This window comes from Lagopus muta, chromosome 2 (assembly GCF_023343835.1).
Source record: "Lagopus muta isolate bLagMut1 chromosome 2, bLagMut1 primary, whole genome shotgun sequence".
NCBI classification, from domain to species: domain Eukaryota; kingdom Metazoa; phylum Chordata; class Aves; order Galliformes; family Phasianidae; genus Lagopus; species Lagopus muta.
In genome coordinates this window covers 72,401,323-72,427,321 of record NC_064434.1, presented here as the reverse complement: position 1 = coordinate 72,427,321, position 25,999 = coordinate 72,401,323, and the positions used below count along the sequence as shown (strand labels likewise).

The following is a 25,999-nucleotide window of genomic DNA, read 5'->3' as shown; positions in this document are numbered from 1 at the left end:
TGTGAAACTGCACGAGGTGGGGTGTAAGTTTGGAAGTGAGAAACTCAGTTGTACTTATGTGCATGTGCCCCCCCTTCTCATAGGATGTGGGGCTAGAAGTGGAAGTGATGTATCTCTAAGCAGAGACGCTTCCCGCTCCCACCAGCCACCTCCTCTCAGAAAGCCTAGCTGAGCTGGGGAAAAATGGCAAAGCAGCTCCTTTAGAGGTTCAGGAGGAAAGGAAGGAAGGGAATGGTGTTGGTGGCAGTTGGAGACAGATCTCCTGGCTTCTCTGTGGCAAGGCCTATCTGATAGCCTCACAGGGATTTTGTGGTGAACCTCTGTCACTGATTGCACTGATGCGTGTAATGAGAAAGGGAAGGCCATGCACTAGTTAGTTATATTTTCATTTGTAGTGGTGAAAGGGAACCTAGATATTGTCCCAAACCCACTATAACAAATAGAAGGAATGAAAGAAGTCCTGTAGAAAACAACGGGCTGCTCCAAAAGTAGTGCATCCTATTTTATTATTTTGGTCTGAGGCTGATGTTGTGGGTATGGCACAGTGGAGGTTGAACCTTCCCACCAACATTCTGTCACTTGTTTGTCTGTGACAGACAGCAGCAGAGGGGCAATCTGACAAAATGATGTCTGACATAGAGCATGAAGCAAAGGTGTGGCATGTAATTTCTCCATGTGGTATTAATGGCACCCACTGCACTTGTTGAATGTCTATGGAGACCAAAGAGTGGATGTTAGTACAGGGAGGCAGTGGGTTGTGTGTTTCATCAGTGGGGGCAGTGACTTGTGTGGTAAACCACATTCTGGATGGCCACACCACAAAATGAAGCACTCTTGTTTGTTGCTGGTGAAAATGCATAGCTATCAGTGGTAACTATTTTGAAAAAGTGTTTTGCAGGTGAGAATTTGCTCTATTAAATAGTGTTACTTTGCTCTTTGTCTTTTCCATGGAAATAAATAGGAAGCATTATTTTTGGAGCAACCTACAAGCACATATGAAGTAAATCAAACAGTATAAAATATCCTGCAGGGGAAAAAGAGGGATTCTGTAAGTAAATAAAATGGTAATTTAAAGAAAATGGAAAAACTTTTAACTTGAAGCCTGAAATACAAGGTTAAGGATCTTCTTTGCACTGAAACCCTGAAACCCTATCTATTTCTGAAGAAAGACTCAATGAAGTGTCTGTCCCTGAATACTGAGCAAGAGTCTGTGGAAGTCTGCAGAGAGCAGAGTAGAGGGGGGTAAGAAACCACATGGTTTCAACTTGCAAATGTAGTTCACCTTCATGTGGTAATTGTAGGGTTAATCCGTAAAACTACAGACAACCTGACCTCTGCTGCCAAGAAATGCCCAGATAATGTAAGCTAATGCTCCCTAAAAGCTCATAATGGAGTCCCAAAAGTACTAGTTTTCTTTACGCTTTTTGTGTTGGCGTTTTCTTTTTCTCACATATGAAAACAAGTTGCAACATCCCGTTACTCTACCACAATAACACAAGACTATTTTAAAGCTGTTGCTTGCTTTAAAAAAATCTTGTAAAATCCACTGTGTGTTTTTGAGCTTCTAGATGTACTGAGAGCATCTTCTTTGACACTGTAGTGAGATAAAACTGCTGACAAATGCCCTCTGTGCTAATGAGATGTGGCAGTTACTTACCAGGTGCTAGCTCTGGGTGGGATCAGAAAGCCACTGGCTTTACACCTGCGTTCCACAATGGGCTGTGCTGTGTATTTCACAACCCGGGTGGGTCGCTACTGAAAGAGGATCAAGAACTGTGGCTGCTTGGTCTGACTGCACTCTTGCACTTTGCTGGGCTACCTAGCAGAGAGCCAGGCGAAACTAAGCTTGCTCACTTTTCCCCCATGAAATTCTAAAATCCTGTTTTTAACACACCTGAATAATGCCTGCAGTGAACATATTGCGTACGTTAGTGACGACTCTGATTATCTGAACCCCCTAGTAATTGCTTTGTTTCAGAGCACGTAAATCATTGATATGGTAAACAGAACCTTCGGTAGACTGATGGTGATGCTATTGCGTCTGAAAGGAGCAACTCTTCCATAAGCTACCCAATTTTCTGGGACTCCAGTGAAGGTAGGGCCATGTTTGTACATACATACGTCCAGTAAGGCATTTTGCCCTGCTTGCCTTTCTCCTGCCGCGTTTCCTTTTCCTGAATAACCATCCTAAAAGCCACGGACTCAGTCTTTGCGAGGGGACGTCTCTGCTTCGAAGCACCTTTAAAAGCAGAACTTTGTCCTGCACTGTGTGGAAAACAGAAGTGCCTTGGAAATATTCGTGTCTGATGAGGGGAAGAAGGAGAGGCAGTGGTGGCAGAGGGGTGACACACGTGCCTGTCCCTCAACGGGAGCTTGCTATAGCGGACCTCCCATCAGCACGCGTGTTTTTAGGGCCGATTTTTAGTTAACGGCGTTAACTGCCACTGAGCCTTACGGCTGATTCTCCCATTTGATTTGTGTACTCTTTTCCCACTACGGCGCTGACTCATTTTGCCGTGCCCCATTAGCCGTGACAGCACAACTCGCGGAGGTCCCAGCACGGGTTTTTTCCACAGCGGAATCTTCTTTCTCTTCACCCTCCCGTCGCAGGGCCGGCGCGAGCTCTTGTGCCAGAGCTGCTCTGCCAGCTCCGCGCTCCAGAAACGCGCAGACGCTCGCTCCGCGCCATTCGCTGGAAGCGTCCCAGCGGCTGACCGACTGCGGGGTGCCGCCGCCTGCGGGGGAGGAGGCGAGGGCAGGGCGGCTGCAGAGCGGTGCCCAGGGAGCGCCCGCGCGGCCCCTGCCACTGGCGGCCGCGGACGGCTCCCGCCTCGCCGCGCTCAGGGTGGGTACCGGCGGCGCGCGCCGCTCCTCAGGGCCTAACGGCTCCGCGGCGGCTGACGGGCGCGAGGGCAGAGCGGCCGCCGGTGAGCGCCGCGCTCCTCGAGCGCGGGAGCCTCGCCTCGCTTTGTGCCTGGAGCCGCGCGCCGCGGGAGGTACGGGCGGTCTGCGGCGGCCGAGTGCCGGAACCGGGCCGAGTCTGCCGTCCCGGGGCGGGGCCGGGCGCAGGGAAGCGGCTTCTGCACCTTCCCACTGGCGGGGCTGAGCGCGGGACGGGTGCGCGGCGCTGCTGCCCGGCCGCCGCGTGCGGTGCTGCCGCACAGGGATGCGGGTAACGGGCGGGGACGCCGCCGTCCGGCCGGGGCGGGTGCTGCGCCGTCTCTGTGCCTTACTTCTAGTTGGAACGGTCGCTTTTACCTGTGTATTTCTTTAGAAGTTCGCGAGTACCTTAAACTTCGTCAAGGAAGCGAAATAGCGGAGGGGGGAGTGGGGGTGGACTCTGTGCTGCAGACCTTCTGCTTCCCCGCTGGTGGTGCATGGACAGCATCAGAGGGTTGTCCATGCGAGGTTGGCTGCTGCCTTGGCTGCTGGAGCGCTGAGAAGCGAGTTGGTACTCGCGTACAGAACGCAGCGTGCCGATGTCGGAGCTCGGCAGCTGAGTGTCGTGCAGCGCCGTGTTAGATGGAAACAGCCGCTGAAGTTGAGCAGGTCTGCAGTTACTGGTGAAGTCACCGCACGCACAGAACAAGAGTTATGTTGTCTCTTTCTTGCTAAGAGCAGCCTTCCCGGTAACCATTTCTGTTGGTGCTACCAGGTGTCTTTGGAGGGGGTGGACTTCCCCTCAACCTCTTCAGTATCTGTCAGCTTGGCACGGAACAGCTGTGAGGCTGTAAATGTTCTGTTTGTATACCCGGTGCGTTTGCACGTGGGTAAACACGTATGGGCTCTTTCTGCCATTTTGAGTTTGGTTTGCCATCATGTCTGACTCAGAGGCTGTTCCCAGGTATGTCTGTGCCTGGATTACCTTTGGATAGGGAAGATTACGTTCTGCTGAGGTGGAAGTCCTAGAAGATCTGGAGAGGGCCATAACATTCAGTAATTTTGAGTCCACCATTTTTGATTGCTGAAAGAAAAGAGAATGCAACAGTTTGAGTTGGGGTTTGTCAGATTTAGTTCTGCAGTATACACCTTTAGCTTTACTTTAGCTGTACTTGGAGGTGCTAGGGCTGACAACAGCAGGACTAGGGGAAATGGATCCAAGTTGAAGGAGGGAAGATTTAGGTTGGATGTTAGGGGGAAGTTCTTTACAAGGAGAGTGGTTAGGCCCTGGAACGGGCTGCCCAGGGAGGTTGTGGATGCCCCGTCCTTGGACGTGTTCAAGGCCAGGTTGGACGGGGTCCTGGGCAGCCTGATCTGAATGTGTATGTTTGGTGGCCCTGCTAGGCAGGGGGGTTGGAACTACATGATCCTTGAGGTCCCTTCCAACCCAGGTGATTCTATGATTCTGTGTGATTCTGAGGTGTAAGAAAATAAGCTTGCTGTACAGCCTTTCATCCCACTGTAGAAAACTGTACCGTAGAGCTTGAAACTGGGTGTTGCTTCTGTGTTATGCAGTATTTCAGATTCTTTCTGCATTCTTTTTCTGCATTCTCTTTAATAAGTGTTTAGAGGCTTTGGTAAATGTACATTGCACCTCTTACCTACACGAGGTCAACCTTTACCTGCAAATATTGATGTAACTTCCTGGGTTATCAGGAGACAACTTGGCCTTTGAAGTGCTATAAGGTACAGTCTAATCTACTCTATAAACAATGCAGAAAAGTTGTTCTTCACAAACATTTTATGAGCCCTGGAGAGGAAAATCTTTGGCAATCAGTGAACTGCATCCAGGAAAAAAAAAAAAAAAAAAAGAGAGAGAGAATGAAGATTACGTGGGGTCAAAAAATCTAACAAGAAAAAAGCCCTCAGCTGAGCAGGATGGGAAAATGCCACTGTGCAGCCTGAGGATATGGCTGACCAGCATGGTGTCAGCCCACAGTAACTGCTCGGCTGGAAAAGGCCATGTAGCTGCTGACCCTGTTCTTTTTAACGTGGTCAGCATTCCCCTTAAAGAGCCATCGAGAACGGATGGATGAACTCAGCACATTACGTAACCATATTCCGGATAGATGAGATCCTGTATGATGTAGGACTGCTGGCACACGCCAGTAACATGCAGACTGCACGTAGTCCGTTCACTAACATAGTTACTGTAACTACGGTGACTAGCAGAGCCTGTGTACCTTCGTATCGATCTAACTTAATAGGAGACTGCTGGAAAAACAAGCAGAAATGAACACAGTGAGCACAGCTGAGCACTTTCTGGTTTGAGGATTGTAAGTAACTGAAAAGGTGGAGAGAAGTTATTCCCTGTGGGCATCCTGCCACCACGTAGGATACAAATGTTAGTGAGCCATCCCGGGAGCACGCAGGCCTAGAGAACACCTGAGTGTTTGCAGGGAGCGCTGCAGAGAGTGCTCAGGGCTGTCTGTCAGGCCATGGGCTGGAGCTGAACACTGAGACAGAGATCCCATGGGAGCACAGCTGGAGGAGTTCTCATCTGACCCCAGGGAATGAGAGTTCACAGAAGGGATATGTAACAGATAGTCTATTACAATTTCTTTTCTCTCCAGAGCTTTATTTCTGAGCAACAAAGTTGTTTCATTAAAGAATATTGAGTGTAAGGTTATTAGAGGATATCATAGGATCTGAGGATTCGCAGCCAAAGCTTTATCTGCTAAGACATCATAGTTTGATTTGAGAATGGGAATTACTCTCCTAGTCGACGTCACTTAATGTGTGATAGTGTCGTAGCTGATATGCTAGTGCTCTATTTGTGCATGAGGGAAGCCAGAGGTATATTTAGCTTGTGAAGTGTGAAATAGGAGTAACCTGCCTTATAAATTCTAAAACGCAAACTGGCTATATGGAAAAACAGGCTAGATACTTAAATGGATGCTAAGCGCTTCCAGAAATACAGTGGTTAAATATTTAAGTGTGTGTAAAGGTCAGGAGAGGAGCAGGATTTGGAACACAGTACAGGTATGTGCCTCAGGGCATAAACAAAACTCTTACTAGGGATAAACACAAATTTTCTACAGTGGCTGAAATACCTTTGGCCAGATTTTTTTCCTTTTTGAAGTTTATTTATGAAGCCTTCTATTCTGATTGTTTCCTGAAATAGTTTACCAGAGTAATGCGGATTTGCTTCTTATTTTTGCCTCATTTGTTGTATCAGAATGCACTATGCTTGTGGCATCATTGGAGAAAACGGGGTTTGGATTTTTAAAAGCATTTCAGTGACATTTTGACCATCCCTGAATCCCCTTTTCACTTAAAAGTGCTTAAAAACCAGGTGGGATTACTGGAAACACTGTTCTCTTCAGCTTCAATGCAACCAGTAACATTTCACATATTCTCATTCTAGTGCGTAACTTTCAGAGGTTGATTAAATTTACCAGAAAAGCTAAGCAGATCTGGAATTCTCTGTACTGTTCATGGAGTTTCAGTCTCTTAATTCAGTTTAGCTGAAATGCATTATTGAAAATCAGATTTCTTGTTTGCCTCTCAACTCGTGCTGCAGCAAATGGAGACTTGCCTCTGTACTTAGCTTAGATTTTTCATCTCTGTGGTCATTATTAGTCCAGCCATGAAGATGATAACATTTGGTGATTCATATTTGTGGGAGTATCATTTTGTAAACAAAGATAAATGTGTTTGTTCTCGTCTTTATAAATGGGTCAAACCTTAAAAGCTAGGAGGTTAGGTCAAAGAGGAAGCCCAGAGATGAGCTTTAATTCAGAACTTTGCACTCTTCTGGCTGCCTGAAAGCCTTTTGTCCTTGCCCACTGCAAGTCAGAACATATCTGAACGCTGTTTGAAGACTGGCTGGTGGATTGGCTCTGGGGTTTCTTTTGTACTGTATGTTGCATTTTATCCAAAGCCATTTCTTCCACATGCATTTAATCCTGTGCTCTGTGAGGAGCATGAGTTAGCTGATTGTAGACAAAGACTGAGAGAAGAAGTAACATTTCTGTGTTCTAGCACAGTTTTAGTTAGTCAGGGTGCATTTCAGGGAGAAACTCGTGTTCCATCTAAATAGCATATGCATGCACAGAAAGTGTTCTTTGTTTTGGCATACATTATTTTGGCACACAATATAATTTAAAAAGTAGCATTTCTTCTTCCTAAGTTTATACAAGTACTGTACAGACTACCTAGGGCACATGGGTTGGAAGTCTAAGGTTCCAGAGTGGTTATTCATCTCATTTGATCTAGCAACAACATTGAGAACGGCATGGTAATGAGTTGACTTACTCTCATGCCCTTAGGAAGGAGCAATTCAAGAAAGCCACTCAAATACTGACCTACCTTAATTAGGTGTCTCTTTGACCAGATCATGCTGTTTGAGCTTGGGTGTAGATCAGGCAGTAATTACATTCTTTCGTCTGAGTATCTGCGGACCAAGGTGACTTCTGAAATGCTGCTACTTGAGTACTCCTAAGGGCAGAAAAAAAACAACTTACTTAAAGATAGCTATGAGCTGCAGGGTCTTTGGCACAGACCACTGCCTTTGTCACTCATTTCCCAGCCACGGCCTCACTATTCCCAAAGCTTTCTCAGTAGTACTTCACTTCCTTCAGATTAATCTACTAACAGCTCTTAAGAATGGTAAGCACAGCTATCAGATGCTTAATTGAAATCCCTATGGATATCACTCCTTACTGTACCCTTGAACCAGGCATGGACCATCTGCCTTGCCCTCATGGGCAGCAGTTACATCCACATACAGGAATGCTTTCTTGAGCACACTTTGCAGCTGCTCCCTAAGAGAAGCAGTAAGAGTATATTAGAAATGCTTGGAGTAGATGGCAACTCGATGTGAAACAGAGAAGTAGGAGGCTGAGGATGGGAAGAGCTGCAGAACTAGGGTTCCTGTCCCTTCATCAGAGCAGATGTGTATGCTTGCCCATATTAATCCCTTGTTTCTGTTCAGACAAATGGTAGTGATTTCCCAGATTTGTAAATGATCAGGCTGACAATGAAAAAATACCAGCTAACAATTATACAAACAATCTCTTTGCTTTTGGTCAATTCTTTTTACAACTCCGAGTGCATTTAAGGTCAAGCTTTTTTCTATACCAGCCCATTAGACTACTCTTCTGAATGAGTTCATTTAATGAAATTACAGTGGCTCTGAGAAGTAGTACTCATAAATTGAAATAAAGAGCTGCATCAAAAGCATATATCAGTAACCATGAGGTGGTGAGCAGAATGTGCTTGTGTGATACAGTAATTTAGTGCTGGTGGTAGAACGAGAGCTGTAAGGTGATGGGGGAAAAAAAGACTTGCCAGCCCTGTACATGCTAATTAGCCTTGATGCTTATGTATTTCTTAATGAGTAACTCTGAACTATGAAATTCCTGTGTGACCCCAACTTGGGATGTTGTCTCGATCTGTTCATCTCCAAAGGAAACATTAAAAAGCAAGGGATAAGAACCAGAGTCAAATTTTTTGCTTACCCTGGACTTTAGCAGGTCATATGCAGTACAGTATGCTATATAATATTTTATTCTTCTTTTTACTTCGTTGGAGATCTCCAAGAAAAATTTGGAAACCACTGTGTTGTTTCTTCTCAATCTTGATTATTTCATTTCTAAATTATTTAGTTCCATAGACAAAATATTGACCCTTCCTCTACCTTAAAATACCCCTGTTTCCAATGTTCAGTGAGGTCAGTGTGGCATTTTTTATCACTGTGCATTTTTCTGATCTTCTTCTCATGTTAGTAGGTGTAATCAGGGTGTGGAGCCAAACTGCATAATGACTGAAAAGTCAGTTTGTGAACAGCTGTTCTGTGCTGGCACTCTGAACCAGGGTAACAGTTTCTGCACTGGAACACTGGCAGTGTAATCTCATATTGTTTGCAGAATTCAGACAGTGCTTGCAGTTGAAGGTGCAAATACGTGATGCAATCAGGTACTACTGAGTAAGGGAACAGGTATAAATGATATGTGACTTGTATTTGTAACCCACAGCCTGGCATGGTCAGCATGGTGGGGTGGGGTTGGTTAGATTTTGATAACTGTCTTCTTCCTAATTGGTGTATTTGCTAGCTATACTTCTAAACTGTCTCAACTTTGCCTCCTCCAGGGAAACAAAATGAAGGAACTAACGTCAAACAGTACAACCAATATATCTCAAGCTAGGAAAGCTGTGGAGCAATTAAAAATGGAAGCATACATGGATAGGATGAAGGTAAACATAGGCTTATTTTTCATATCTTGAGTCCGTTTCATTTGAATTCATTTGTGGTATAACCTCCCTCCAAAAAGACCTGATGACCTGAAATCAAAGTTCTTATTGAGGAATAACACAGTATCAGGTCATAAACTCACTAATTAGAAAGACAGTATTTATGACTCAGAAATATTAGTACAACTGACACAAATAATCAGTCACAAATAAATTTCAGTTGTTTGGCTACTAGTGCTGTCTTGTCAGAGACAGCTGAATTTGCATAGCTATAGTTTCTATTTTGTATTGTATCTTGACAAACTCATTTCAGATAGATGTACACTCATAGAGATGGGTATTTCTGCTTCCTTCAGTATGGCTCTGCCTTTTCAGCATAACCATGCAGGTTAATTTTCATTTGAATCAGTCCCTGATTCAGGTCATGTTGCAGCTGTGTGAACAACAGAACTGACAAGGAGGAAAGTTAATGAGTGGAAGAGGGAAGGGCTGGAAAAATGTGGGCTAGTTTCTTGTAATTTGAATTGTTGATCCTTAGTAGATTATTTAGAACTTGCTTTTATATAATCAAACTATAACTTTCAAGTATGAAATCATTAGCTCAGTTATGCAGATAGCTTCATTTGTTAGATGTATAATGACATTCTTAATTACATATGTAAGAATTACATAGGTTACTTTTTGCAGTTAGTTTAATTAAAAAGAACACAGGCACTAGCAGGACCTAACAATCATCTGGTTTGCAAGTGTAATTATTTTACCTTTCAGCTTGGGACCAAAAAAGACACCAGAGACGTTGACATGTTTCAGTATTCCAAAATATATGATAACATAATGTATAGCTAAAAACATAACTAATGCTTATATTATACTAATACAAACTAAATGTGATCCACAAAAGGCTGATGTCTTGATTTCTAGAACGCCTTTGAATAAGTACATGAGGGATTATGAAAAGAGGTTGGTTTCCTTATTTCAATATCTGTTTTCCTTTTCATCTTTGAAATGATTAAGTGTGTACTTGGCAAATTTTGCCAAGAGGCTTCAAATGGTTCCAGTAGGAGATTTGAGTTTTCAGATCATAGCTGCAAAATTAGAGAAATGTTATTTTTCCTGGCTTCTTGCAACTACTTAAACTAGCTAGGCATTTAACAAAAGATCAGTCCCTTCAAAATAACTTAATCAGACTCTCTTTTGCAAGTTATTAGCCAAGTAGTTATTCCCATAGTAGACAAGATCACATTGTTAACATTAAAAAGATACTTTTCAAAGTACCTATGTTGTTGACCAGGGAAATCAAATGTTCCAGCTCATTTTTCTACAACAGAGGCACTTTGTTTTCTGTGGACTGCAGTTGCAACAATTAGGTCTGCTCAATAAAAGTTCTGTAGTTAAAATACATTTATAGTTACCCGTTCCCTACTGTATTTCAGGTGTGGGTTTTTTTTTTTTTTTGTTTTTTGGTTTTTTGTTGGTTTTTTTTTTTTTGTTATGAGTTTATAATCAAGTCCTGCAACCATTCAGAGCAGCAAGCAATGCAGCGTTTTGGGGTTCAACAAAAACAACTCAGTGTGGAAGTGTGAAAGGAACAGGGCAGCTATAAAAGAGAAGATGAAGTTATTGGCACGTGGATTGGTTGCAGTAAGGTGTATTACTGTGGTGGGTTTCTGTAGACCTTAAAAATCCCTGAAGGATTGTAAATCAAACCTGTCTTACTTCTCTGCAGAAGGAATGGCTGGGATTATAACAAAGTAAATAGAAAGCAGGAGGTGCAGATTCAGAGATAGAAAACATGAAATGAAATCAGATGAACAGTTGGCCTCGTGACTTGTAGAGTAATGCATCTGCCAATGCTGTAAAGTTGAGAAAGCAAAGATAATATTGGTGCTTTATCACTGCTGTCCCAAGTATAAAGCACTATTTAATCTTCCCTTCAAAAGCAGAAAAGCAAGGAGGAGTGGTCTGACATTAAGCATCACAGTGTATCAGCTATTACTACATTTTCTTTTTTCTTTAAGAAGATAGAAAATATTCCTAACAGATCCTGAATAGTGTTGGGAGATAAATGTGGTGGGATTGGCAATATATGTGTGTGAATCTCTTTGTTTTAGATGTAGAGGATAAGCAGAGTGGGTGTCTAAGCAAAGGTGGTAATTAGTCACAACCTATGACAAGACAGATGACATAGTAATTGCAGCATTTTGCCCTGTCACCGAAGCTTGTAATTATTAGTGCAGCTAACAGGATTATGTTCTAGCTTTGGCTGTTTTTATCACCTCTGTTATTCTAAAATGTAATGTAAAATTCCACAATCCTCCTAAGACTGATTCTTCAAAACATCAGAAGCATCAGAGTTGAGTGTTTTCGTCTTGTTTGACTTTTGGTAATTTGACAACCAGATGTATTTATCATTAAAAGAAATAAATATACTTTTATAATATGTGAGATTGATGTGATACTGATGTATTCCATCCCCTCCACATATACAGCTTTAGATGTTTTTAAAAAATGAAATGCTGACTTTTTGCTAGAATTCATCAATCAAGCTGGAGTCTAATATTTTTTTTAGCCACTTCTGCAGTATGTAAAAATTACTTTTCATCTGCAGAGCAAACTATTGCACAGGTGAACTGAAATGATAAATGTGTGCCAGTTTTGTTTGAATATTCAAATTAGATGCTTTTACTTTAAGTCTTGCTAAAAGCTGACCAGAAACTGCCTGGCAGTATTCCCCTAAAGGTGAGTAGAAGCCATGGTAGACTGGCCTTGCCTTCATTTAACTTCCTCTATGACAGAAATAGGGCGAGTAGCACATTATTTTGTGCAGTAACAAACCAGAGCGTTGGCCAGTAGGCTACCTCTGCATGCTGACACATGCTAAAAAAAGCTATCTATCTATGCTGTAGCTTTAATATAATGCGTAATGCAGAGGTCTTCTGCCACCGTTGGTCTGAGTAATCACACTGAGCAGGAAGTGTACTGGAGGCAAAACTATATTTCGCTTTATTTTTTTGGCCACTGCTCTGAATTTGGTTCCTGTGGCTGTGAGCACTGTTGGCAATGTGTTCACTGCTGCTGCAGTGTGATCATCTAATTTAACTCTCCATACTAAGTGGTCATTTTTCCACTGCACAAGCATGAGCTATTTCAGTTCTTCAGTGAAGAAATTGCTATAATTCAGTTTCATAACCAATGTAATCCTCATGGGAGGATTTCTCCTCCTCACACCTTTTCTTGCTTAAAGGATGAAAATATACAGCCTAGTGCAGGCTAGGAGGCTGAGTTTGTGATAACGTACAGAAATCTGATGATGTTCCTCAGTACCATCCTTTTCATTGCTGTATGATGACTAAGCACAGTAATATGTAGAGAAAAAATTAGAAAATTATATCCCTGGATTTATACCTTCAAAAAAACAAAGCAACATACTTGGGATGCAGCAGCTTATCCATATGTGGAACAATCATGACAATTATGGGAAAGTTGGTCATCTTATATCAATCTGCTTAAGAAGTTGTTGGCTTTGTGAGTAAAATATTTCCTAATAAACTTTCTCAGTACCCTGTTGAAGACGAGTATGCTGAGCATCTTTAATAAATCCATTATCCAGGACCTAGAGAACTAGAGTAGGTCTCCATTAGATTTTATGGTAATAAAATTTATTATGATATAGAACTGTAAATGCTATTGAACCTTTTTGTAGGCACCTATGGCTCAGAATTTAACTTGCTCTGTTTGTGTGAAAGACAGCTCAGGACCAAATAAATCAACAAAAGCGTAAAACTGCCTTAATTGGATAAATGCAGCTGAGCTCAAAAGAAATACAAAAGTGGAAATAAATATACCTGTGATCGTCATTACCTGAAGATACTTCTCCAAGATGCTGTGGTGTACATTCCTCCTGCAGTTACTGGAAACTTGTTAAGTTCTTTGGTGAATGAATTTTCTGCTCATTTATGTTTTCTTGAGGTCAGCGTAAGTCATTAGCACAGAAAAACATCTTTGCTGTTTTTTGAGGCTCAATACGAATTTAATAATCAGTCTACATTGTGCTTCTCTTTGGAAAACCTGCTGTTCAAAAATTCACACGTAAATTTAAAATTGTGAATACAACATTGCCACACTTTTGGCCATTATAGCTCTACCTCTGCCCAGCTTTTTGTCTTGCAGACTAATTCATAGCAAACTAATTTTAAGTAACCTGAACACACCTGCTTCTTCAGCTGGGAAGCCAACCATAGGAAATCTGTGGGTTTCAGCATTCTGCAAAGGCATATTTAGTGGATATTTTAAAGATAGAAAGTCACTTCTTATCTTCTGGCAGTTAATTTAATTGTTGTGTGAATCATGATTTGATATCCATTGACTTTGTAGAGCTAATCTAAAGCCTACCACAAGATGGACTTTTGCCAAAGCAAGCAGAGTGTGGGGAAGCTAAAGCCAACAGTGATGACACACCTGTCAAAAACATATCTGAAATCAGATTTATTTTTCCTCTTTGCTATATTTGTGCAAAGATGCTAACTTCAGTGTTTGACAAAGGAAAATCTGTCCTGGTGATCAGGGGAAAGACTTTGTAAACTGTCTCATTCTCTTTATCATAATACTGAAAATGCAGTAATTCAACAAAGCAAAGAAATGCAGATAATTGTAAATATCTTGTGAACTGAACAGAAGTAATTCATGTCTGTATGAATGTCCTAAGTTCTTGAGGAGAAAAAAACTCCCAAACAATTGAACGACAGTATTCTCAAGTCACAAAGTTGGAAAAGTTTGAAGATTTTAGCTAAGCCTCAAATAGTTTCATCTTTCTTTCTTGCAAAACTTCTTGAATATCAAAACACTGTTACATTCCTATAGGGAATGTATAGCTTATTTATAGTAAGGATAAGCCAGATTTTAGAATTTGGAGACGTTACAGTTTTTTATTTTAGAAGAATATTTAAGTGACGATCAAATTTAATGTGATGAGTGAAACATTACTTAGAATAGTTTACTAAACAGAAGATAATAGTCTGAATTATCTCATTTAACTTAAATGAGAACTATTATTCAAATTATTATTTTTACTCCCCATTTAATATTTCATTTCTTAGTTCCATTTCCATGCTCACATGCCTCAAGATCTTTTTTTCCACATCCAGATGTGGAAAGGATAGAGAGAGTCCGTAGAAAACTTTGCAGTTTTGCTGCTTTGATGCCTGGGAATAAGAACTGAGGCAGAAGGCCTCAGAAGGCACGTGTCTGCAAAGACATTTGTCATGAAGGATCCCTTTTGCTTACAACCAATCAGCAGAGGGATATTTCAGTGCGTATATTCTCCTGACCTCCCTACTGATGGAGATGAAAAGCAGAATATAAATCATATAAGTCAATACCATGCCCTGTCACTGGGTTAGGTAAAGTGTATATGAGGCTTACTAGGTATAATAAGAGCAAATTCACAGCTGTGGAGTCCAATAACATGAAGAGTAAAGCAGTTTACTGTTTGAAGACAGTTTCCAATTCTGCACGTTACATGAAGAATATTTACACACTGCCTTTAAGTGTTACAGTGGTTCTTCTTTTTTCTTCTGGTAGGTATCCAAGGCTGCAGCAGACTTACTGGCATACTGTGATGCTCATATTGGAGAAGATCCCCTTATAATCCCAGTGCCTGCATCTGAAAATCCCTTCAGGGAGAAGAAACTCTTTTGCACAATCCTTTGAGTCGGTTTTCAAGTAAAAATATTGTATGTTAAAATTTGGTATCAGTGATGCATGTTTTTGGATTTAGCATATCTTCCTCGGATATGAATATTTAACCTAGGATGACAGTGTTTTTAGAAGGTAGTGCATTTCCTCTTAATAAATAAATAAAATAAAAATAAAAATCTTAAAAAAAATCAAGGTAATCCTTATTTTTCAGACCAGTGCATAAATTTCATTTCAGTTTTCATAAACGTTCCGTGTTTCTTAATGAAAGTATCTAGAACAGTATCGAGTTGTAGATATCTTTGGCAGTCATAGATTTTTCTGAGACCTAAATGAGTCATACCAACTATGAAGCTATTTTTAACGTTCTTATTTTCTTCAGAAGGTGAATTTAATTCATCTGCCTTTACAAATTTTTATCTAAAAAGAGTAGTGTGACCTTTCCACGAGAGGCACTATTAAGGAAAAAATGCCAGTGATCTACGATGTTTGGAACGGTCAGTCTTTATACAATAAGTGATGTTTATAAATATGTTTTGTGAAAGCTGAAATAAACTGGACTACAAAAACAATCTGAATAAGGAAGTACTGTAACTACAGGTAAAATGAAGATGCATGGTTATATACTACGACTGCATCAATAAAACTTTGGGGAAACATGGCTGGTTGCATCCTATTTTGAATGATGATGATTTAAATTATTTTAGAACGTGAAATGATGTGTAATGTATCATGTCTTCCTATGGGGCTCAGGGGAGGGTGTAAATTCTGCCCTAATCGGTACTGGAAGGTGGATTATGTTTTCTAAGCAGCTCTCTACATGCTTTCACCATTTATGGGTATGGAGGGCAATAGTAAAAAAAGGTTATGCCAGAATACTCATCAAGACCACCATGGCATCAACAGGCACTATGCTTGTATGTTTTGAAGCCACAGACTTCAGGCACTGTGAGAAAAGTTATCAGCAAGTTATTTGCTGAGGTTCTGAGAGGTTTTTTCTTACGGCTTTGTCTAAAGTGCAACTCAAGAAAAAGAATGAGGTATGGAGGAATATGAATTAAGCTCAACTGAGGTGCCTACTTCTACATGTATAGTGGAAATTTCCCTCCATGAGTGCATATGAAGTCAGCCCCACAAGTGAGGCAGAAAACAATTTTGTTAGAAAATTCTGTTACTCAGTAAGTCAGTGCTTCAAACAGCCATCCATAATGGAACAGAAACTTGGATTCCTTCTGTGCCCTAAATACCTGCAACATGAGGTGCTGAGTCTTGTGAGGTACTTGCATGTTCAGTTCAGATGCTAAAAATTTGGTGGTTTGATGAATGAAGTTTGCATTTAGCCCAAAGTGCACGTTCTTGCCTCTCAGTGTATTTTTAGCATTTTCTGTCAATGTCTGTTGTACTGTTTTGTGCAGGAGAAATATAACATGTCTTCATTGGTCAGGTTTAGCTTTCTTTGCCAATAACTTGAGTAATATGATGCAGCCACCTGCATTATGTACCAGAGTGCACACAGATGGGTTTGGAGGGGGTTCCGCTGCAGGCTAGCTCCTTCACCAGATCAAACACCACACCTACATATTTATTCATGAAATATTCTTGAAAAATAACATTTTAGCATATTATAGTAGCATTATCATAAAAAATCATATTCCTTGTAACCAACAGAGTTTCATGATGCCTTTCATTTAAAGGTTTGTTTATTCATTTGCCAACTGGGGACATGGACAGTCTAGTTAGCACAAAGCTTTTTCACAGTGATTATTCTGAAAAACATTCAAACATCACAAGTAGGTCTTTTTATTTAGGCTCTGTCTTGGCTCCCATTCCTAACTTTTAACAATATTTATTGATGCTTGTCATGCTCTGCTTTATTTTGGAGGGTAGAGAAACAGGCTTTGGCTTACTTCAGCAGTGAAATAAAAATAGCTTTCTGAAAACATTTGTTAAAAAGGAGCAACAAAATGCTTAATAAGGTTCTTTAGGGAATCCTTCCTACACAGTAAATGGCTCGGTATCTGCTCTGATCACCATGACAACATTTTCATTTGTTCTTCCACATGTATGGTTTTCACTGGAACAGCAAGGAAGAGGAATATAGGACATACTGCTTAATTCTCAGAGGCTTTGTAAAAACTTGCATTTGTGTCTCATCATTAACACTCCCGTCTAACATAACAAAATTGCTGCAGCTTATTACAGTAGTGCAAATAGCTTGCTTTCCTCTTCCAATTAACATCTGGAGTCTTGAGATTGAAACATTTTGTGATAGCTTTGAACATCACTCATTTTAAGAGCTGTATCTGCAAAAACTCAATGTTACCCAGAAAAGGTGATGGATTGGTTTGTACGCAAGATTTTTCTGCAAAAAGAAAAGAAAGAAAGCTTTTCTTGAGCGGTTGTGAACATACTGAATCTCTTACAAGCTTAATAGCTGGCTTCCTATGCTTGTGGTTTCTTTCATCAGTTCTTGAGATAAAGATTCTCTCTTAAGGTGGCTTCATGCTTCTCCTGTTAAGGAAAGAAACACACTGAATACTGTAAATTGCATATTTATTATAGCTGATATCTATAATGTACCTGAAGAAGTTCAAATGTGTAAGCGTAACACTTCATTGGAGAACAGGACAGCCTTCTCCAGTATCACTGCACCTTATCTGCTAGTTCCTTGAATAAATATATACTACTGGTGAACTGCTGGGAGGAGAACTGGTAAAAAAGAAACCTGGAGGATGAGAAGTTCAAAATAATTTTAACATCTTTGGATCATTTAGGATCAAAATACTGTCCCACTAATGAAAAGGACATCATCTGTTGGGTTTTTTTTAATGCCAACTTGGTCCAAAAGTCAATCTTTAGAAGAATGTATTTTCTTCCTACTCTTGCAAACCATAAAATGTCCTTGTCGTTATTGTATTTTTTGCTGCTTTGGCGTTTGATTTAGCTAATCTGCTATTGATATTTGAGTTTCAAATATGCTCAAACACTTTATCTCAAACTCTACAAAAATATACCTAGAATTTCTTGAAGATTTTTCTAAAAATAGGTGCACATCACTTCATGAAGTACAACATGTTTTCAAAAAACAATAAAAAACAGCCCTCCAGAATACGGCTTTGTCCAACAGAAAGGTTTTTTAAAGGCAGAAGCAACGAGTTTTTATTCTCATCAAACTATCTGATTTGGTTCCCACTACCTTCAGTGAGAATAAGACCAGGCCATTTACCCTTCTAGTGTTGCACTCATCTCCCAGAGCTTTATTTCATATGCCAGTAGACATATTACTGTGTATTTCAGGCCCAGAGAACAACGCATGTTCACTGTTAACAGTGTGAGTTGCAGCTGTCATCTCATGTAATGAGAAACTTGGAACAGAAGTTGGATTGAAGAAATTTCAGTGTTAGTAAGATTTCTTCATACTCTTTCTTCCTTGTGTTTGTGCTGCGATGAAATAAGACTTCCCAGTCGTAGATTAGTAGTAAACTATAGTGTATCAATATCATCTGTAGGGCTGGATGGTTTGCATTCCTTAGATCAGTCTCCTTGTTTTATGTTGAACTTAAAATGTAATCATTTTGATATTGAAATTATTTCCTACTGTATGGTAACTGTTGAGTTACAGCCTGAACCACAGATTGAGCACCTGGGGAAAGGACCGGTCAGCCCTGGGAGCACAAGTAAAGGCAATTCAGCTGTGTGACTGGAAAGGGTGGAGCTCAGCTGCACATCTCTTAGACCTCATTTAAGGGCTGACTGATGTCTGATTGGAGTTCTCAGTCTTGTGAAGTTTTTTCTGTGGGCCTAGATTCCCTGGAGATGGGTGAGCAGTCCTTCTTTTCCTTCCTTTTTAGCACCTTTCTATTGTTAGTCCCTCAGTTGTTACGTCTTGTATCACCTTTCCATCATATCAATCTCTCTGATTGTTATAGCTACTCTACTGTATATCAATTTCCTCTTCTTTGTTTTCTTCATCGTGCATTAAATTAGCAGGAGGCTGCTGGGCTACCAATAACAGGTAGGATTTTTAAGCTTGTCTCCATGAAGCCATGGAGAAGGTAGATGAACAAATGGAGGTAAATTTAAGTTATTCTATGTTGCGCTACTGATTAAAATAAATATGAACTTTGCTGTCAGTGATGCAAAGGTAAATGCAGGAGCTGTTACCAGGAGGTTCTGAGAGGCATGGTAACAAAGAACCTTTGTTCAGGATATATACCAGGGTACGACGAGGTAATGACGTTTTATTGCAGAGACTTACAGCAATGCCATTAACCGTAGCAGAAGGAAAGAACAGTCAGGAAGATTAATGCAGTAATTGTTTATTGAGTTGAATTTCTTTTATGAAAGGAATAACAAAAAATGGACTCTGGAAAGACCTGAAATATCAGCTTTCCTATATAAAAATCTGTATCCATCTATCCTAGAAAATGCCATGGTTATGGCTAATCTTTGGGGTTGCTGGATTTCTTTCTTCAGAGAGACTAAAGGAGATGTGGGGGAAGGGCGAGTTCCTTAGAAATAGAGGTTTCTTGTATTGAAAAGCAATAATAATGAGTTTAAGTCATTACACTGTCTTACATAGTACTATGAAGTATGAAAAACAGCAGGCAAAATTACAAGAGTGCTATATGAAATGTTAAAGGCATCTGCGTATTCAATCTTTGGGGAAAGTGATATTTGAAATATACATTACATATTTGCATCTAATTTGTTTCAGGGTTATGACATGATTAAATTAAGTACATCAAAAAATACCACAACTGTTATGGGAAGAACTTCTCTGTCTGTTATAGGAAGATGTACGTATGAGGCATGAAGTAGATTTTCACCACCTACATTTGTGAACGCACAAAAAGAGCAACTTTACCTTAAAATAGGCTTTTTTTTCCCTTCCTAAATTTCTTTTATGAAGCAGAAATTGTGCAGGATCGTCTATGACTGCCACCTATTGGTACACTGACAAACAGCCAGCTGAGACAGGAAAAAAGTATCAAGCCTCAACTAGAATGGCCTACAAAGAGTACTTTAAATTATTAGGTGCTGGACAGCAAGCACTTCAGTTTTCATGGTCTGCACTTGGTAAAGCATCACCTGCAACTTCTGAGGCTTCAGCAGTTCAGTTCCAGACTTCTCAGTTTAGGAGAAAATGAATATACAGATTGGCTAAATAGGTCATAAGAAAAAAGAAACAATAACTAAACCTTTGGGACAGTCTTTGAGGGTATGAGTCAGGGTTGCTGTGTATTCCCATCTGGAATTGCATTTTCCAGTTTGAAACATTACTCTTCTTCGTTACCAAATGCAACCAGTTGTGCCACTGTTTCCTCTTTTCTCCTTTCATCAGTGATGTCATTACAAACTGCCCTGAGTCGTGGTACAGTGAGCCTCTGGTAATGAATTTTGCTTTCCTTCCTCTTTGCAGAACTGTGCAAGAGCTTTCATGTGGCTGAGAGCTGCATTATTCCTTTGTTCCTGGCTTCCATTTGTTGTTGTAGTTGTTGCTTTTGATGTTTGTTTGTTGCTTAACTTTATTTCTGAGTACTACTTTCCAGTTATTACAGCCTAGGAAATACTTTTCCCTATACCACAGGGTAAGAACTCAGACAGAGTAGAACGCAGACCTCTGCCTATGTTCAGAAAAGTATTTTACTGAAAATACATGAGGTATGGCATAACAATCTGTCTGTTACGTGTCCTCTCACTGTGCTATGCTCTGTTATGCCTTTGAACTTCAGGCTGCTTACGACAGCCCTTTGTTCTTTGTATAGCGTACTCTACAGAGATGCACTGTTGTGGTGGGTTTTTGGTTTGGTTTTTTTTCAGTGAAGGGAAGGGATGACCCAGACTTTCTGTTAACTTTGCATTTATAGGAAAGAACCACTGTGACTTTTAAAAGTCTTTCAATTTGCCATGGCTTTAAAAATCTTTATGGTGTAACTGCTGCTCTCTGGCAAGTGTAGCTCACTTGAATTTTTCTGTAAAACTGTTCTTACCTTTCTTGTTGCGAAGACTTTCACTACCATAGCTCCTGATCATGATTCTTGTCTGAGAGATCTCCCTGAAGACAGTGCACAAATCTTTCATTGTATTCACCAGAACACAACAGATATGAATTTCCAATACATATTTGCAGTGTTGATACATGAACGTAGTTGTATTTGTATGATGACAGTCATATCCTCAGAAGATTAAGAAGAAACTTCAGATATTAAGATTCTTATGAAAACAAAATCCAAATGGAAATGCTGAGAATATAAGGAATATCTTGGTAATATCCTCTTCAAGGTCTTTTCTACTCAGACTGTACATATTTGCTTCAGATTGTGGAAAATGTCTATGGAGAGTAGCTATAAAATATGTTTGACAAAAATCAGGAGACTGTAAACAACTCTGTCTATACCAGCTTAAAAAAAAGTTTGCAACAAGACCAAACACATTCATGGGTATTAAAACAGCATCTGAACACAAATATATTAAAAGATCACTAAAGTGGCTAAGTTAAACACTCTTAAGAAATGTCAGAGCTGAATTTGCTTATGCAACTTCACTTGCCTCTCTAATTTGTATGCACTACTATTACACACTTACACTGCAGGAATTCCCACAAGGCATGGTATAGGCAGTGCTCAGTTAATGAGCAGTTCTTCAGTAGTGTTTTGGCATCTTTATTCATTGCGTAGCCCCAGGCCTCATTTACTTACAAATTCTGCTTTCAAGGCAGAAGCAGTCCCTGATGGACTTTGCTGCGGTGCTCATGACTGACTGCTTCACAAAGTATCTCCACAGAACCTTGCAGGAACAAGAGGGTGAAAGTAGTCCCAGTACAGTGCAAAGCCGAGGCAGAGGCTGAGCAGGACAGGTGGAATTGGCAGTCCTCGCCCTCCCAGAGCACTTAGCTTCCTCAATACATGAAGCAATGTTTCTCACTTGCTCACACTTCACCTGCAACTCCTCACCACTACAAACTGGAGTGACTTTTGCAAGCCAAGTGCCCAGAAACTGAAGGAATAAAACAATGTGGAATACTTAGTTTCATGATTTTTCTCCTATCCCATGAGGCAATGACAAATCCAATCCTGAGCAGCAACGAGCCTACCTTACCCTTGTAACGGTTTCTTTCATGGTCCCACCTCATTCATACTGCGTCTCCTGCAACAAATGAATCAGCCATCTGGCACATTCTCACATCCATTCTAAGCAGGGTAAGCACCGTGTGGGCTAAAGAGCCTCCAGTCATGTAAAAATAAGCCTGCGTACTGTCTATCCAATGACAGTTAATAATAAAATGGTGATAAATAGCACAGAGTCAATCTGTCTTGTAATACCCTCAACAGCTTAACGCTCTGCCAGCTGAGCGCTTAAAAAGCATACTTGCTTCCCTAGGTCTCTGCAGGACTTCTTGGAACCCCTAACCTCTTGTATCCACATCTTCAAGCCTTTCTACCGCTCGTTAAAAATAGCTGTTTGTTAGCGAGACACAAAGTACCTAACCCCACGCCTGGCTGTTGCCTGGTTATTGGCTATTTCAGACTAATTCAGCTCTCTGCAAGACGTTCCTGTTCTCTGCCTGTCAATGTGTTGTTGCTACCATATGGGCGGTTTTGAGTCTATTTCTATGTTTTTGATTGTTGTGATAATGACAAGGAGTTACATAAGAATTGAAACATTACTGCTGTATTGATAGATCTGGATCTCTGTGGTGCTCTGCAAAACTGGTTTTGTGTGGCAGTTCATGTGAATTCTTGTGCAGGTTGGGCTGATTCCAATTAACAAAAATAAAACTGAACAACCTCTTCTTGCCAAAGCGTTATAAGGATTATTCTAATTTACCTCCTTCTAAAATAGAGCATGGTGACCTGTTGGTGAGAGGAAATGAAGTGTGGAGCTCCATCTTACCATGAAGGAGAAAGAGATGAGGAATTTGGATTACCTTTGTCTGAATATGCGAGAGCTGTTTCATTGTCTGGTTCTTGCAATGCTAGTGAAAGGAAGACTCTATGGGAAATCCCTGGATCTCAGAGAAGCCATTCTAAACTGTGGCTTCTGCTACAAATCAGAGCTGTGTGCCAAAATGGTTAAAGGTTCTGTACAGGAAACATCAGGGAAGAAGAGCAAGTTTGGATGACATAAATCAGCAAAGCTTAAAGGCTTACCAAACTTCTCAAATTTGAGTGTGAAACAGATTGTTGTCACTGCAACGCTCAGCCCAAACAGCGACAGTGTGAAATAGATTCAAGAAGCTCATTCTCCAATTGAGAAGCACAGGACAGCCTTCATTAAAAAACAAATAAATAAATCCCCTGGAATAAAACCAGTGCAACTTACGACACCCTGCAGTGCTCTAGTTTTGGTGGGTCTTACAGATCCTAGCTACAGGCTGTTTTAATACCAACTCTATGAAGGGATTGCGAGATTTAGTTCTGTAGCAACCAAGCCCTGAAGCACTGTGGTATTGCTATGGAGAGTCCAGTCAATGTGGTTTCTGTGAAGGCAATGATGCCTTTTTGACCTTCTTAGTTCTTTGAATCTCTGACTAAGGGGGAACAGAGCGTAGAATCAGTAGTCGTAACATATCTGGACTTTTTTTTGTGTCTAGTAAGTCTCCCTTGGGAGACTATTAAGGAAAGTAGCCCTGGGCAAAACATTGTTAGATGCTTGTTTCTATCCAGTGTACAAATGAGCACAGGCCTGATGCCACACTAGCTGCACACCATGTGCTGTGCACAGCTTTCTACTAGGATCTCTATTCCTATCTGCATCAGCCCTTAGACTTGCCTGGTCACATACTGTTGACTTGTCTTTCCTGCTGCTAGCTATAGGAGCTGGCAGCCCTTCAGAGAGAAGCCTGCCTGCCTTCCAGCCTGCCTTCCAGAGATCTTTTTTCACAGGAATTCCTTTCTGTCCTCAGCAGATCCCAATTATACTGACTCCATTAAACAACCAAGAAGAGGAGTCCAGGGACTCACCTGCTTCTGTACTTCACCCTGGTCTGAAAGCAGAAAGGGGAAGCAGGGAAACATTGCTTCCATTTGGGAAAATAAACAAGATCGATATCTTCTGATGATCCTAAAGAAAGGATTGGTAACCCTCAATACACACAGTGAATCTGTCTAGGTTATGAGTTTAGCTTATGAGAATTATGTACATGGGCTAACAGACATTAAAAATCTGAATGCTGCAGACAGGCTGATCATGGTGTGTAACTGCAGCTCTGATGTGTCAGAAAGGACAATGCCTACCCAGAGACATTATGCAAATTTAACAGAAGCATCTTGTGTTTGCAAGCAGCCTGGGGACTTACATTTCGGTCTCCTCTCTCTCCAGTTCCTGTGCCCAACATGTTGTGCTGTGCTTCATGTGCCAGAGGGACAATCTGAGTCTGTAACATCAGAAGAATACATGTGCACAGTAAGAACAGAATGAAAATTGTATGTTTTGACTGAACAATACATTGTGAGTATATTATTGTATAGAAAGCAAGGTATTGAGGAATGTGATCCTCTGTTTTGTCTGCAAGTAATTATAATTCCTGGACGTATTTATAATTAAGTTCCCATCAGCTCACCTGCCCATGGAGGAAACTTAACATACAAGTATGAGGAGTACAAGCAAATGTACAGCAGTGACAGCTGTTGGACCTGTTGTTATTTCTGCAGCTGAATCTGCAGAAGGGCAAGGCAAGTGTAGCCATTAATACCAATAGCATATTTGTGCAAATACTTTACCTACTGCTATTGTTTGCTGACAAATACACACTCAATTGCATATTAAATATGTTCATGTATGCAAACACAATAAAGCAGATGTATTTCCAACGTGTTTTTTTTTTCCTGTTTATACCCAAAATACGTATGATAAAGTCATTGGTTTTTCCTTTCAATATCTCACTCCTGTTGAAAAATGAATCTTAGTTAAGCTATGTGAAAGGACTTTAAATGTTTTCCAATCATTTTCACAGCTTGATTTTTTCAAGAACAGATTTAGGCTTCTTTTCTACAAACTCAATCCTTTCTTTTAATTATACTTCATAGAGGTTCAATGACTAAATTATGTGTTTCTGATAAAATAGCTTCAGGAAGCATTCATTTAAGCCTTAGGGCTGTTACACAATAACTTTTAGTTTATACATTAGCTTCTGAGAAGCTTATTTATCCACACTACTTTTTCAGGTAGATTCACCATGCAGAAGGTCAAGGAGACCTTTCTCTTTGCTGTCTGTGTTCAGAAGGACCAGATAGATTAATAACTTCTCAAGGTATCAATAATCTTATGCTCTCCTTCATCCAACATTATTGAAACTTGTTTAATAAGGTGAAGTTACCCTTGTGGCTACCCAGCTTCAGCAAGTAGTGGTTGTGGGTTAGATGCAAGACAGCTTGGACCATTAACATCTCCTAAATGCCTTCCCCAAATCAAGAAAATTACCATCACATCTTGGCCATTGTCCTGCCATGGTAATGACATATCAATTGTTTGAAATCCTCCATGGGATTGTAGCCAAATAATAGATTCCTTGCTGGAATGAAGTATTTCACTCAATTGGTTTTGAGTGCTGACGTGCTGATGCAGTTCTCTGCCAAAGTGAAGCACCCTCTTGCCTTTATTGGATTAGTAAGGGATTGTTCTGGAAAGCGATGCTGTTATTATACCATGACTTTTTGAAGGAAACCTCTGCAGGTAAATCTAGTGTTGCACAAAGAAAGATGAACCAGGAGGGTTGTTTTCTTGCTTTTCTGAGGCTGAGTGCAAGAACGCAAATGACAGAGAAGAGCCTCATGCATTCCAAGCACAACCGAGGGCAGTCATTCCTGGCAATGGGGCAGGCATGCACGACCTCACGGCTTCGTGGCCTTGCCATCAGCCACGTAGGAGAGCTGAGGTGCCAGTAAGGGAGGGGCACGTAAAATGGGGTCTGCGGCCGCCTGGGAGCTTGCTCCAGGTGCGGCGTCCCTCCTTCGTCTCTCTCCGTGGCACCGCCACGTCTGTCAGCTCTAAGCGCCGTGCCGAGGCATCTTCACCGCGAAGCGCTGATTTAACTCAAAGTCCTTTCTCCTTTACGCGGAGCCGCGCGGAGGACGGGCTGTCAAAGCCCAGCGCTGAGGTGAGATGCCCACACGCAGCCGTGCCACGGGCGCGCTGGGGCGGCGGGGCTGCGGCACTGAGGCGGGCG

At 41.0% G+C, this 25,999-nt stretch overlaps 2 protein-coding genes across 5 annotated transcripts in view; both read left to right on the top strand.

Moving 5' to 3' along the window:
• The window catches only part of LYST (lysosomal trafficking regulator), a 135,074-nt gene that overhangs the window by 78,797 nt on the left and 30,278 nt on the right, over window positions 1–25,999 (top strand). The gene's annotated exons all lie outside the window — the stretch shown is intronic.
• GNG4 (G protein subunit gamma 4) lies at window positions 888–15,490 on the top strand. 4 transcript variants are annotated; one of them, XM_048938391.1, is made up of 3 exons: window positions 888–2,095; window positions 9,034–9,138; window positions 14,716–15,490. In XM_048938391.1, exons 2-3 carry the CDS (start codon window positions 9,043–9,045, stop codon window positions 14,842–14,844), a joined length of 225 nt encoding a protein of 74 aa, XP_048794348.1. In that variant the 5' UTR covers window positions 888–2,095; window positions 9,034–9,042; the 3' UTR covers window positions 14,845–15,490. The 4 variants fall into 4 exon arrangements, with proteins under 4 accessions (XP_048794348.1, XP_048794349.1, XP_048794347.1 ...); XM_048938392.1 differs by lacking the exon at window positions 888–2,095 and adding an exon at window positions 2,515–2,845; XM_048938390.1 differs by lacking the exon at window positions 888–2,095 and adding an exon at window positions 2,905–2,996.